At 38.7% G+C, this 16,408-nt stretch overlaps 1 protein-coding gene across 1 annotated transcript in view; it reads right to left on the reverse strand.

Moving 5' to 3' along the window:
- The window catches only part of SCFD2 (sec1 family domain containing 2), a 199,163-nt gene that overhangs the window by 164,148 nt on the left and 18,607 nt on the right, over window positions 1–16,408 (reverse strand). The window contains exon 3 of the mRNA XM_054824851.1: window positions 2,235–2,362. Coding sequence (XP_054680826.1) covers window positions 2,235–2,362 — 128 coding nt within the window. The remainder of the gene's footprint in view (window positions 1–2,234; window positions 2,363–16,408) is intronic.

Here is a 16,408-nt window from a genome sequence, read left to right on the forward strand (position 1 = left end):
CTGCAGGAGGGCTCAGCTACACCAAATGGAATTCAAAGCTTTGCTTTCAAATGTAATTCACTCCTTATTTCCAGGGGGAAAAAAAGCACAAAAGTAGTAGTAAGGAAAATACTCTTACCATCTGACACAGCTGGTCTTAGTAAAGAGAGTAAGAGGCAACTTTCGTGCTAGAAAAACTCTGACATTTAATATTAGGGCCATAAAAAACTCAGAAAATACCCTAAGTGTTGGGAAAACCAGTGTGCAATCCACTAAGATCTGATACAGGCAGAACCGCAGTTAAAAATCATAAAAACTCAAGCCTAAGCACAGAGCAGAGTGAAAGCATTTCCCTTCTCTCCAGCCAGTGTTGCCTCATATCACAGCCGCAGGGGAAGGAGCCTTTCAACTAAACACAGCAACTGGGAACAGAACAGGCCACTAGAATTCTTCCTTCTCAGCAAAAGCAGCAGTTGATAAACAACACAATTTCCAGCATCCCTACAGAGAACTAAGATGTTACGTAGCATGATGGACGAGCAATGAATGCTGTGAAGATGCAGATCTGTTCTAAAAAGTCACGGATAAATATGTGCCATTGGACAATGTGACATCTGGGCTTGAGTTTCAGGTTTTCTGCATCTACACTCAATAAGAAGTTTTGATTTTGGTGACTGTAATGCCCTCCTTCGTTCTCATTTTATCCCTGTTTATCATTTACAAGACTGCCTCGAATTTTGTTTCACCCTTTGAAGTTCAACTACAAAGTTAACAACTGATTATGATTCAAATTCAAGATAAATATACAATTCACAAAATAAATAACAAAGTTCCATAAACATTAATAAATTACAGCTACACTTCAACAAAAAACAAGTATCAAGAACTATAGTGTCAGAAATGTGTTTCACCATTAACTCTTAAATATTTCTACATAAGCACTGTATTGGGCTGACGAATGTCAGACCTAAGTGTCAGCTAATATGATTAAGAACCAGGTTATTGCAGCCTTCACTGGATACCACGGGACACAGAGGAAAGGGTGGCTGATCTAATCATTCACACAAAGCAGCAAAGGTGGTATGGTAGATGGATCGTTACCTCTCAAAGACGGGAAGTAATTACTTTTAAAACAAAGCTGAATTTCAACATTAATAACCTTTTTTTAAGCCATATGTAATAGAAAAATAGTGGGGGCTTCTTAATGTTATTATGGTGAATATGCACACACAGTATCAGTGAAAGCTTAAACAAGATTTTATTATTTACTGTGCCTTTCCTCCCTTCAGATAAATTTGTAATAGCCCTCTCACAGCTGCTGCTTTTCCATTTCTTTAAAACAACTTACAGCATTACTGTTGCAGAGATTTAGTTTTTCTGATTAATAATCTACTAACTGCATGCTCTAGGTATTTGTAAAGACCATACAATATATGAAATGTTATAGTTGTTAAGAGTTCATGAGCTGGCTGTACATCTAATACTTCTACAATATCTTGGCAGTTTACTCTGGAGTCCCAGATAAAAGCCAATTACTCTTATTCCATGAGGACCTTTCTCTCTTGATGAAAAGTTTAGCATAAAATAGTCTTAGAGTACATAAAATGCAAAAAATCGTTGTGGTATAGAGCAATACCAGTCTTTATAAGCTAATATTACATCAATTCCTGCATTTCACTGAGTATGGTATATAGTGAGAATGAGGTTCTAAAAAAAGCTATTGAAAGTCATTATGTTATAATCTGTATCTCTAATATTTTGACGAATTCAGGTTTAAAGAGTGCCCAGATGTGGTTTTCTGCTTAAACTCTCTTAGGCCAAGCAGCCTTACTTTACATAAACCTCACTACCTATGTAATGTAATGTAATCACTACCTATATAATGTAATCATATGCGAGATCTGCACAACTTCCATCAGATCAGCTGCTATTTACAATGCCTGCTTTCAGGACACAAATCCTGCTGACTTTTTAAGAACACCCAAATTCTCGTGCTTTGCAGAACAAAGACAAGCAGCACTGCTAACCATTTGCACGCCTTTAAAACCCGCCTTCACAGAACTCCACCACTTCACCACTGCTCTCAATCTTTGGGTTGTTGTATTTAAAAGAAAACACTTGCCTCTCCCTTATATACCAGAAAGATCCTATGGTAGCCACAATCCTCACCTAAAATCTGTTGACAAGGATGGGGGTGAACCAAGGATGGGGTGAGTTTTCCCCAAGAGGGTTAAGTGGAAGAACTCAATACTCACCCATGCTCATCTTAATAGGTAAATTTTCTCTGCTCGCAGCCTCCACAAGGTGTCTCCTGGCCTCCATCACAGCTTCCTTTTGTTTGAGGTTCATGAAGGACTCCCAGAGAGCTTTGGCAGCTGGATCACTAGAAGAAAATGACAGGGTTACACTAAACATTGCTTGAATAATGGAGTAAGCTTAAGACAACATTTATATTTTAAGATGAGTGCTTCTACTTAGTAATTCCTCTGAGGTGGGCAGGATACAAGCAAATATAAAGTGATATAAAAGCTTGATTCTTCTTAGCAGAACAGTTGCTACAGTTCTACAGAAAAAAAAAATCTAGAATTTTTTGTTACCAATTATAAAGCATTAGAATTCACATATAATAAATAAGCATGTCAGCCTAAAAGTAACCACTACTGTTCAACCATGGGAATGTCAGAAACAGTCCCAACTTCTTCAGTTACCAAAAAGCTATGGAAAGGATGGGCTCTAACTTCCCCATGAGAGTTTAAATCCCAAAGCAAATACTTCCAATGCTGAAGGCTGTTGGCGGTATGATTTGATGAACTACCATCACTTTGGGGTTCATGAAAAGAAAAATTCATAGCAGAATGTAACTGTCCTTATGGTTTCTGTATTTACAGATTTCCTTTTTATTGTTGCTGTTGCTAAGCTTAAATCAGGAATTTGTGTGGCTCATCTGCACTCAGTTTCCTGTCAGTCTTCTCCAGGACACTGCATTTGTTGCTGTTGTGAATGAATTCAGTGTTTCCTTGGTTGGGGGGGGGGGGGGAGAAGGGAGGAAAAACCCTCGCCTGGGGCTAAAGCCACACATTGGGATTAACTGTGTTGGATTTTTTTTAATTTATTTTCTTTTTTAAAGAAAAAGCTTCCCTCTGTTTTTTTTTTCCCCAGGAAACATTTAACTCCTAAATACATTTTGATGTCATTTACAACATGCTTATAAACATGCCAAAACAAGCTTTGTTTCACAGAAAATAAAAACCCCCAACAATTCATTTGATAGCGGTTACAGAGCAGCTGTGCTTACACTCTGCTGCAAGGGTAGGACTGTATTTAGCAAATCTGTGCCACCTCCCAAACCAGGTTAAGAGGATCGCCAAGCCCCACTCCTGTCATCCCAGGAACCCACATCCTCTGTCAAAGCCTGAGTGGGTGGAAGGACCGTGGGAAGAAGGTTGAGTTACCCTTGTTCTGAACAAACCACAAATGAATAGGAAGAGCAAATTTCATCCTATTGCCGTGCTTTAAGAACAGAAAAATCAGATGACCTGACACAATCTTTTCACTTCTCTTTCACACAGCGCAACTCAACCTTCCTGCAGTGACGGAGGCAGGAGGCAGCGCATCCCGAAGCAGCCAAGGCATCTGCAGCAGCTCCCCCTATTCCGTCACCAAATGAGCGCTGATGTTGTGCGCTGTTCATGGGCAGCAGCTCCAAGGGGGTTCCTCACAAGAAAAGGCATGCCAATTTCCAATGTATGATAGTGCAAGAAATAAGAAAGAGATTCCCAAAGCAACTAGATGCTTCGAACAATTGCCCTTAAGTAGTGGATCCTTGGCTACGGTATTTTTACAGACTATCTACCCAATTATTAGGATTCAGTCCTACCCAAGCAGCATTACTTTTAAAGGCAGCCTATTGATCCTGTTCACATCACATTCACAGGGTATGTGTCGCTGTCATTTACAATGTGCCTGAGGTCTGGATTGCAAGAGGCCACCACTTTGCCTGTTAACTAATCCCTTCCTGAAAGTGCAAGTTCCAAATACAAATCTGTAGAGATCAAGAATCAGGCCTAAACCAGCAGGAAGCTAGTTTTAAAAAGACTTTTTTTCCTACTTGGAAAGTCAAGCTTCTGTTTTCTAAAATTTTAACCTGTTCTCATTTTCCCAAATCTCTTCATCACCATAAATATGAGCAGAGAATGTCAAATAAAACACAGATACCAGGAGCTAAGATTTTAAAACAAAGAAAAGCAAACAACATAAGGAAGCTAAAACAAGAGCCTCCCAAATTTTGCATGGGTTTTTGTAGTCTCATCTTTCTCACTCCCATACTTCATAAAGATATTTAGCAAATAGTAAAGGGTGGAAAATTCATCCCAAAAGCATCTATAGACCTCAGTAAGAGTCAGAATGTACGTGCTAAGGTTGCACCATTTTTCTACCTGATGGCCTTGCTTGCTGCTCTTCCTTTCCACACCATGTGTTGATCAGTCCTGTCAATTTAGACTGCAAAGTCTTTGAAAGCAACTTATACTATACTTATATAATCACTACTACAAGTCCCTGCTTCTACTTGCCCTTAGTTTGAACAATAAAACCCCTCTAAAATAACAGACTAATTATTTTAAACTAAAAAAAAAAAGTAAGAATGAGTCATAGTAATGCACTAAAACAAAATGGCAGGGGGGGAGGTTGCTTTTTGCTTTGTAAACTCTTTCTTCCTCCTTTCCCCACAGTAGGGTTTCTTTAATCACAAGGACCTAAGTTTGCAGGATCCCTGAGGGTTGCTTTAGCACACCAAAAATAGCAAAAAGCAAAACAACTGTGGTACAGCCTAAAAGTAAATGGGGGTCAACCACACTCCTGTACTCTTGGATCTCTCTATGCTTCTGTAGACATTTTTCTTCCCACTGCTTTGCAGAATACGTAGTGGTTTAGGTATCACATATAGAACAATATATAAACAGGATGAGATCAATATTTATTAATAGCTCACATACATAGCCAATTGTCTAGGTCAATCCACAGAAAGCAACAGTTCAGCCATTTTGCTGGAAATATAATAGGAAAAGAGAGCAACAAAAGTATTTTCCCGCTTCCCCCCATTACACCTTCAGAGAAGGGTTTTTGCTTTGAACAGCTGCCCGTTCTTTAACTTCATCAATGAGAAGACAGGAACGGCTGCTGGGAATAAGTCAGTCGGACGCAGTACAGGGCTCTGGTGCTGCCTCTTGCCTGATCTGAGAAGTTACCACAACATTTTCCTTTTAGAGATTTCTAACACTCAGAAACAATATTATCTTATCTTCCCCTTTTGGTGAGATATTTCTCTGTGACTGCCTTCCAGCTCTTGTCACGGTGCCCTTCCCCTCCTCTTTTTCCCATCTGCAGTTCCTCTGCTTTAGTCCAAATGCCCCAATCCGATCACACTAGCGCTGTAATCAGTGATTTGTATTGTTTCCAGTACCCCGATTCAAATTTCTTCTTCCTCTTTGCATTCCTTGACTTCCCAAGAATTATTTATTGATTTTACACGTTATCTAGTGAACCACTGCACTCTGAAAGTAGTTTTCTGAAACTAAGTAGATTTTAAAAAAAAAAAACATTTTATACATTACAAACCCTTTAAAGATATTATCTGAATCATGTTGTTTTGCTTAAGAAAAAAATAAATTCTTTACAGTTACACTGCAATTCAGATCAGGAACTCTAAACCACCCTTCAAAATAAATGTCACAACAATAAGTAAATATTACAGTGCACACTTCTGTGCATCTTCATTAAAAACGTTTTGCAGGGCACGGCAAGCTTGACAAAGAGAAGAGCATTAAAATATGGGGGCTTCCGCCATTAACCAGTTTCACCGACAAGCTTAAGAGTTTCGCTCATGAGTTTTGATACCCTGTCCCTTCCTTTTATCATTATGCTCACAGTACCTAATCAACCAGCCATCTCAGAAAACAGAATATAATAAAAACAAGCATAGAAGTTATCTGTTAGACAAATTAGAAGTTTATTAAACAAAAACATTACATTATGTCGAGAGATAAGGCTGAAGTCTTAAAAACCCTGTTAGATATAGCTATACCATTTGATATACACAAAGCAAAGTTTTTGACAGACACCTGATAATTGCAAATTTCTCCCTTCCCCTCAGACACAAATTTTACCTTTTTTAAATGAGCCATTTTCTGTTCCAAAACTAATTAAAATTTAACTGTGTATAATTTGGACTTTAAAACGACAGAAAAGGTTACAAAGGAAGAAGGAGAAATCTAGACACCTAAAAGACACGGTTTCCATACTTCTAGTATTTGCATGCCTGTTTTCCAAGCTGAATCATGAAGACAAAGAGGGAAAAAGGACCAAATCAGACTCAGAATTTATAAGAATCGTAAAACAAGATATCAACTGACAACAGTGCCAGGAATCCAGTGCTGGTGAGCAGCAAGTCAGAAAGACTGGGATGTTCAAGTTGACCAGAGAGCACTGCGGGCAGTTCAAAGCAGCTCTGATGTGCAGCCTCCAGAGGCACTCTTTCTTTAATGAAAGATAGGAGAGATGGAAAGATAAAAATAAAAATCAAGACTAGAACAAGTTAGCCATGAAGTGGCTTCCCAAATTTAGAATACCCCAAAGGAAAGACTGCACAATGAAAGCTGCTATTCAGTGGTAGGGAGATGCCCGGGTGAAAAAGCCAAACCCTTGAGCATAAATAAGGGTGCAGTTTGGTAAGCAGTTCTTTTGGTGATGGCATGCTAGCTTCAGCAACACTCACTGTGAAGGAACTTGTTCCCATTCCATGGCACCCCTTTCAGCTGTGGCAACACCTTCTGTGTGGGACTATGAGAGAGTCAGATAGGAAGAAATTGGCTCTTTTTAAACACAGCTCAGATCCCTGAATTAATCTGCTTGATCTAGACATTTACAGGTTGATAATCAAATACCTAATTTTGCATCTGTTAAAATAATTTTGACTTACTCTCTTGATCTGGTCTGGTCCTGTCCTTCAAGGACAGTACTGCCAAGGTTATCTGATAGACAAAGTGTCCATATCTGTGATCATCTGTAGACTCAGTCTCAAAGCTACTAATTTTGAACGCACTTGGGGAGGACAAGGAGGTTGGTGGCACTGGGGTGTAAGATTACCAAGCTGAAAGTAGTTGTCTGGAAATCAGTGAAATCAAGCACCAGTCAATGGAGACGCAAACCTAAAGGCAAAGATAGAAAGATGAGGACACTTATGACCCTAGGAGTCCAAAGCACCCCACCACAATTTTAGGCTTGGCTGAAATGATGTGCCTCTTGCTTCGCGCCACTAGTACAGAAAGGTATTTACTTTCTTACTGCTCCAGGTCTTGTCTGTTACCAATAAATTATTAAAATATGGTCTTCCAGGTCACTAATGCAAGAGCAAAAGGTCAAGAAGCAATAAGCCCATACGAGAAAATACGCCCACAATGACTAAGTGTTCCACATTTATGAGTATGTTTTCAGATCTACTAATAGGCCATTCTTAACCCGTTTACCATTTATATTAGTTTGGTGATGTATTTCTTCCATCAGCATGTATAATTAACCAAATGAAAACAAGTCAAACACTCTTGTCAAAGCAGCATACCATAATTGCCAAAATTATCAGTCACATCTGTAGTCTCTGGCAAGCTATTGCAAATTATTTTAATATGATCTAATTTCCAGTCAAAGAGGATAAAAGAAATTGACATCTACATTATCTATTACTGGATTTTTGCCTGGATTGCTTTGCCTAACAGGACAAATTCAGGTCATCCTGTTTTCTCCTTATAAAACCACTGGCATAACCAACTTTTTCTGTCAGTTATGTGCAACCCTTGCTGTGTCCCCAGGCTTACTGAAAAAATGGTCAAGAGCCTCTTCCATAGCCTTTTCAAAGGCCAAATTGAGAAGTCAGTATCTACATCCAGTTTCCTTCCCAGATCTCCTGTATCTCAACTCAAGAAAGAAAAAGATGACTTTGTACAGTTTTGTTTTGTTTTGAAACTGCTTGGGGTCTGGTAAAAGCACAGCCTATGTCAGAAACAAGAAGTAACCGGGGGGGTGGAGGACATCATAGGAGCAAGATGTAAGGAAGGAAGAATAAGCAAATGTGGTTATTTCTACACCTGGCAAAGGACACAGGACTTCAAAGAGCAACTTGCTGACACAGGCTCTGCATAAATGACAGAAAACAACAGTGAGTGGGCTTCAAAAATTAACCAGCTGAAATGACAGCATTTCAGCATAACAAAGTCATCATGTTTGTACTTTTACAGATTAAAAAAAACAGAAAGAAAATTGTGATAGTCCAATATGAGACAGATTCTGTGGTTATTGTATCAGCAAAACTTTCACCTTCCGTCTATACAGCTTTACAGCTCAGCTGTGCTTGTGTATTTTCACAAGAGGAAGGGAGGACGGAAGAAATTAAGTAAAAATTAAATTAGAGCTTTATTAATACCACAAAGCTCCCCAAAACTGAGTGGCTGCTAAAAAAAAGTAAGCATGCTGCCAACATATCCTTTGTAATAACTTGCATTCATTTCAGGAAGATATAAGATCCAAACTAAGTGCACAGCACTTCAAAAAACACCACCAGGGTGGTTAGAAGACCGTTACGACGGACAAATCCATTGCTGGCAATATCTCATTCGAATACCAATAAACCAAAGAGAAGCACAAGCCTGTGATAAGATGCAATGATTTGGCCACGAGCCTGGTGCGAGGGGCCACGTATCAAGAGACATCCTCCCTTCTCCAATTCCCCTGCTGTTTTGGAGAGCGTGCAGGCTGTGCCAAGGTTACGCCGGATATACCGCGCATTCCTGGAGATGCATGCCAGCCCGACAACTGGAGGGGGTAGATAGACAGCCAAGTCCCCAACTGCTCCCCACTCCACACGCAGCAGCCCCCGCTGGAAAGAACCAACAGCGCCATGTGGAACAGCCTCCCCTGAACGGCCTTTGCATGGTGCCGCGGGGATGGGAAGAGCTGACCTCTGCACCACCAGGCTGCCCAGACTCAGCTGGGCTCGAAGAAAGCTGCTCTTCATTGCAGCCTTCTGAAAGTGACCAAATGGTGCCAATATAATTTATCAAAAATTTCCTATATAGAAAGAGCTATCAGTGTTTCCAGGACTTCAGTCTCTAGCATTGCTGTGTATCTGTGTGCATCCCGAGTGCGTGCAGTCGACGGGCTAGCCAACGTGTGTTCAACTGAAGATGCAGCAATACTTTCTTCAAAGAAAAACACAAAAACCCCACAATGTTGATTTTCAGATCAAGGTAAATTGCACATCCCCAGAAGTGACTAACACTTTTTATTTCTAAGAGAGTAAAATGAAGTTTTGAAGTTTTTTAAGTTTTAAAATGGCTCTTAACAGCAGACTAATTCCACTGTTAAGACATTTTATATGGTTGGCAATGCTGCTCAGTCTAATTAAATGTGCCTCGTAGACTGTAGGAACTTGAACTATTTGCCAATCCATCCTAACCTTAGAAAAAAAAGGTAAACAGAAAGCTAATGTCATCTTGGTATTGTGCTTGCTGAAAACTGCAGAAGGAGCATTGGATATTACCACCCTCACCATAGATCAGTAAAAATATTGCAACGTGGCAAAACACACAAAACTTTTTAAAAAACCAAGCTGTTCGCAGCCATTCAGTTTAGAAAATTATACTCACATCCTCATTTAGATGTGTCTTAAACTGCCCTCCATGTATTGGTTTTTATGATTAGAACATGCAAATGGTACTTAAGAAAAACAAAAAAAGTCTGTCAGCCAACATTAAAGAACATAAATATGTTCCTGAATAATTTAATGGTTATTTCCCAGTTTCACTCCAAGCCCTCAAGCCACTCGGTGGGTGTAATCCGCTCTAGACTCAACTGTGGCTGTGTACTTTGGCACCGAGTCAAAACAGAGAGGTTATTGTTTGATTTATATGCCAAGAGCCTCTTAGATAAAGGGCTAATGGCACGCTGATAGCTTCAGCCTTTGCATGTGGTGTTTATACAAACCCTTCTTTCCTCTCCCTCCTTTCTGCATATATTCCAGGAAGGCTGTGTCACATCAAGATCAAGTTAATTAATTAACTCATACTAGCATAATTTGATTAATAAAACAATTGATTTGCTCAAGGTCATGGGGAGTGCTGTTAAAACACCAACTTTTCTGCCTCAACAACACGTAAGGTTTGAGATTTGCATTTTTCTACACTGCAAACAGCAATTTTAAAGCAATAATCACACTACAAAAAATGATGGAAGAAGCTATGAGAAATTAATCTGTTAATTAAAGTGCATTGCAAAGTTCAAGAGATATTTCAGTACTTAGTAAGACATTTGAACAAAAAATAAATCAACTCCTACAACAGGAAGGGTCACATAAGAGAATTTTCTATATTATGTAAACTATTGAACTTTCCCCAAAAGAAAACTAGAGGCCTTGCCTATGTGATATACTTTGATATTTACTGCATCCAAACTAGGAGTATTTCCTAGTATATAAATGTTTCTGTACTGTTAAAATACTCCCATAGGGAACATAGTCCTATATGACCAAATTATTATTCATTAGATGCTAGCAAACTTCATTATCAAATTATAGAATTAGATTATTTTTCTGCAAGATACAAGCAGTGTGAATTTTTTAATTAAAAAAAATCTCATTCTAAAAATACAGAAAAAAAAATACACTAGATTCTTAACAGCCTTTTGCCACCAATTTATTTTAAAATACTTATTTTAAGCAGCAGACAGATAAAACAGAAGCTGACAGGCATTTTTAAAGCAGTTCTGAGATAATATTCAAGGCGTTGCAAATCAGCTTGCAGCCAGCAAGGCTAAAGCATATGAACAAAAATGGGAGCTGATGATCAGCCACAAAGTTCGACAATAGATTCTCCTCTGGACTACCTGAAATATTTGTAAGTAATAAATGCTAGAAGTAACACATTTTTATCAGGAGCTTATTGCTCAGTTCACTGCATGTTGTTCAATATAAAGGTATACATACCAAGAATGTACAGTATATTAATTGGACTAATACAGTACACTTGTTCATAAAAAGACATGATTTGCCACTAGAAGTAAAAAATTCCGTAATATTTTGACTCCTCTCCTCTGTTTTCACCTTAGCACAGATACCCCCGTGCCAGTAACATTGACCTAGCATGCACGACCACTTTGCAAACTAAACCGGGAGGCAGAGAACTTGCTTTGTTTAGTCCTCACCAGCCGGGAGGGACAGCCAAGCAGCTCTACAGGATACAGCCCAACTTTTCCTTCGTGGTTTTGCACACGGCTGACTCAATGTGGCCATAAAACACACAGGCAGAGCACAGGGGTGACTCTTTGAAAGCTCCAGCTCACAAACGATGGGTACGCTGTCTAGTGCGCCAGGGAAAGTTGGTTAAAACACAGCAGTAAGAGAGGGAACAGTTACGCCGTGCAAGTTATTAAATTCAAGCTATTATATTTTGCTTCATAAAGACATACCCACAAATACTGACAACTTCAGGGCACCCAGTCAAGTTAACTTAAACTTTGCAATCATTTTCAGGCTGTTATTTTCTCTTCTGCTAATGATAATTAAGATTCACCAGACACGACAAATGACTAAGACCAACAGGAATAGGCAAGTTGTTGCCTTGAATTTGTTACTGAACATCATGACAGAATAAGTTTTGGTTCATCTTACAATGAAGCATATTAAGTATGGGACAGGATTTTCACGGGCATAGTAGCAGAAGTCTAGAAAATGCTGAGAATATACAAAATCACAAGCTCATTTCAGACAGACAAGAATTGTGAAAGAATTATCTCAAAACAGCTTTTAAAACAACATCGTAATTTTAAGTTGGAAAACCACTATGTTTCATATAAACCATTGTGTTCCAATAAAACCATGACCACTACACTCCAAACCAGGAAGAAATAATGCTCCCTGTTATCAGTGGAGCATGGGAGAATTTAAAACCAAACAATTCAGGAGTTTTTTTATAAACACAACCAATGCAGCAACCCCAAAACTGCCCCACAACTGCTCTGTTTACCTATAGCTCTTTGCTTGGGGCTGAATTCCTTTCCCCTCCTTCAAAGATAATGGGCAGTAAATCAGAGTCTTAAAATTTGACATATTTTTGGTCCCACAGGTGAACTAAATTACAATAAAATTTAAGAATTAATTATTAAAAAGTTGGCAAGGATTCAGTTCACATCAGGAATTGATTAAAAAGAGGAGAAAAAATCCTCCCAACAAAAGTGAATGGTAACACAGTATTCTATGTTTTGCATCTTTTTTTCTTCTTTTCTTTTTAAATAAAAAATAAAAGAGAAACTTAACTTTTCTGGCTCATTCATATGTCTACTTTACACATGGCCATACTTATAAAATAGAACACGTACACAAGTCTGCTGACTGTGGTCAACCACCATCTGAAGCAGGTTCATCACTTGCCAAACCCACTACCTTAAGTTTTATCAAACATTTCCTCAATTCAAGCATCATGTAAACTTGTAAGGACAAGCATCTTAACCACAGTCCTGTTTCATGTTGATCTAAATATAGCTATATTTTTTATATATATATATATAAAAATATATATATGTGTGTGTATATATATATGCTATGATACACATACAAGAAGTATTTTGGCTTCAGAAAGCAAAAAAATTTTAACATATACTTCAGCATCCATGGCACAGAACAACTTTTCTTGCTAATAACCACATACATGAGACAATGCAGCTGCACACAGAATGATGTTATTGAAAAGTAATGCAACTCCACTCATAGCTGCTTCCAGTATCAAAGAGTAATAGTGTAAACCAATGACACCAGTGTGCATTAAACCAAAATAGAAAAATAATTCAAGATAGCAGAAAAAAAATCTGCAGACTGCATTTTACCATAACAAAAGTCAGCACAAATGCACGCACACCACAGAGTATCTGAAAAGAAAATTAATTTGTAAATCCTCTTATTCTATTCCATTTACATAGACTAGTAATACAGAATTTCTATATCAGCTTAATGTTAGAACAGTTGCTTAGTGAAAAGTTTCTTGGAAAACATTCAGAGCTTTTTTCACAATAGAATTTACTGCATATATATTTGAACTGATATGGTCACATTCAATAATCCTTTAGACAGACGGCATTTCTACAATGTTTCATCTGATTATAGACAGCCAATACAGCATTTTCCTGCATTAAAAAAACTACACAGTGCAACGAATAGTTTGGGGAGCTTTAGGTTCTCATCACCTTTCTGTTCTGTTTATTTTAGCTATTCTCAAGATCATTAATATCCACTTGAACCTGTAAACTTTGAGGTCAACCAAAGGTGAAACATAAGGAAGCAATATAATATGGAGTATTCAACTGGATTACATGTTGTGAAACATTAAGGCAGTTTCCTTAAATGACACTTTCTTTTCTTCTCAGTAATAGAAGAGATAAGAAGATAAACTCCATATTGAGCCAGAATTCTTAATTCAGAGGATTTAGAGAACAACTAGTAATACCTTTTATACAGTAATTTTAAAACTTACTAACTCTTGCTTTCTAGAAAATGCTATGTAATCAGAACGAGTAGAAAAATATTCATCAAACATTCCATAGATGGAATAAAAATATACCCCAAAAAACTGTAACATCGTATAAATATCTTACCACTACCACAAGCAACATAAACCCCCTAACCTAAATCCACGTTGATTGCTGTTGGGAACCTACACCAGCGATGTGTTGTATTACATGTATAAGCTTATGACCAGCAGCACTGAGAACACATGAAAGCCTTACAAATACAACAGGACTCAGGATCAAGACGGGTCTGCTTGTGGACCAAACATCAAGCAAAATCTCTGCAACTCCTGGACTAACTTACCTCTCACATAGTTATCCTTCTGCAGATGACCCGCGCCAACGCTAACAGAGCTCTACGTGCAGAAAAACCAGATCATCTCTATTTGTGGCATCAGAGGGAAAATATATATGTAAATTGTCATCCCCTACATGTGCTGTGGCATCCAAGTGCAGTATATCAAAATGTGTAAAATAAACTGAGCAAGCAGAAGAGACTGACACTGCAGGGAGAAACTACTTAGATCAGGACTCTTCTTCTTCACAAACCACCCTCTGAAAAGAAGAGCTAGTACTTAATTCCATAACACCTTCTTGTCTGCAAATTACAGAAGTATTAGAACTCTGGATTGGGTTACTAACCAGAAGACAAAGCTCCCATTCACTTTGGAAAATTTTAATTTAAATATAACACTGTAATACACACATACTGGGAGTAATGTAAGCAAACAGACTTAGCTTTGCAATTTCATACGGTGGCTGATAGTGCTACAAGATCATTTCTTCATCAGCTATCAAATGTTTTATTGGGAAGAGAGTTCCTCTAAACAAGTAAGGCTGCTCCTGCTGAACTACTGGAAGAAGCACCAGCATAAGCGTGAAATGACTGGCAAAGGACCAGGCTCTCCCTAAATACATTTCTGAAGCCAGCTCTAGTCACATTCTACAAAACAGACTGCCAGTGATGTTTCACACCATTGTACGACTACTGTGCAAACTGCAATATAGTCTTTGTCGTAATGCTAATGCTGGAAGATGTTACCTTGAGGCAAGTCTCGAGGAAAGAAAGGCAGGTTTGGGAAGGTAAGGGGTGTAGGAAAAGGAATTCATGCAGAGCTGTTGCTGCTCACCAGGCTGAAGCATGAGTGAAAGGGAAGCACTAGTCATTCAAACAGCCCTGAAACAGAAGCCTGTCTGGCAATTGCACCAATGAGAAACAAATCATCATTGCCTGAAGTCCTTTTATGACAGTTACTTATCAACTTCAAGAACCTCTGAAGTCTCAAATCTTGCATGATTATTATCCTGGAACCAAATGCCTCTGCTTGTCTTTAGATGAATTTCAGTGTGTCTCTTTCAAAACTTGGATTATCTCAAAAATTTTACTGCAAGTCAGGTGTACCAATAAACCAGGGATTTTATTAATAATTTTTTAAGGATTCTCCTTTTTGATCTACAGCAAGCACACTTACCAAACATAAGGTTTGATCATTTTAAACCCTTTCTGCTGACATCCTAAGCAGAGGAAGCTGGCAGATTACTGAGAGAGAGGAGAGCAAGCAAGACGCATCTCAGGAAGGTAGGGCTAGTTTTGACAGGGGCTGACTGATGTTTAGGTCTTACTAATCCTTGAAGTATTAAATCCCACTAAGCTCCATCTTGTACACAGACATGATTTTGAACATGTTCTGTGCATAGAGAAAAGCAGATTAACTATCAACTGGGCCAAGACTCCTAGCTCTAAGATGTGGTCAGCATGCCTCAAAGTATTTTAACTCTTATCCTTCCTCTAACCCCTATCTCTTCCTTTTAAAATTATGTTATTTAACAATATATAGTACATACTGTTATCACTTTCATCCATTAACCAGCTGGTAGGGTTCCCTTCCTTCTGCAATTGCTTCACAACAGCCATCTCTGCGGAAGAGCCTTTATTACAGGCCACAGAACATTTAACTACCCTAAAATTTTCCTGTTAATCAAACAGTTGTACTAAAGGAGCTCTTAAACAATTATGGTGGCACTGGGGCACTCAGTGGACAGCTACGCATCGTACTTGGACTTGCAAAAACAAGCTTCAGTTCCAACTACAGGGTAGTGTTGTCATTTCTTGCCAGGTATTCAGGACTAAGCTCTCTGCATTGACTCAGCATGGGAGCAGGTCTAGGAGTGCTCCTTCCTCTTCTCCTGCTCTCCCTCCCCAGTAACACATTCTTTCGAAGTCTTCAAAGATTTCTCAAAGGGGGTCCTGCAGAAGGGTAAGATGCATAGCCTGTAATAGCATGTGAAGTCATTGTCAAGTAGAGTTTAAAAAAAACAAACTACAAACCAACAAACCAACCACCATTCAAAAGCAGAAGCAGCACCTGATCTTTAGACCTCAGAGCAACAGTTAAAGGCAGGCTGATCCAAATAAACAACCAAGCACACCATAGCAATTTGAGGACTGCCAGAAACAAAACAACTGACCATCCACATGAACACTGAAGCACGTTTGCTCCTTCAAGACAAACAAAAGAAAAATCATGATCACTGAAAATCACTGAAAAGTGAAATTCTTTCTGTTGGAAGTAGAACTGCTTATTGTGACCCGACCCACCCTGGTTTTCAATTAGCAGATGTGGATACACAGTAATTCACAAGGTAAAGGAAAGGCTTGATGCCGAAAGGCTTCCCAGATACGCCACAGCCCTCTTGGTCACTGTAAGCAGACCTTAATCATTCCAGCGTTATCCCAAAATTCACTCTTGTTCCTCTAACAGTGGCCAAACTCTGCAGGGGCGAAGGGAAAAAAGTGCATGCAAATACCTTCTTAAAACTTGCTAGT

The sequence above is a fragment of the Grus americana genome, chromosome 4 (genome assembly GCF_028858705.1).
Source record: "Grus americana isolate bGruAme1 chromosome 4, bGruAme1.mat, whole genome shotgun sequence".
Taxonomy (NCBI): Eukaryota; Metazoa; Chordata; class Aves; order Gruiformes; family Gruidae; genus Grus; species Grus americana.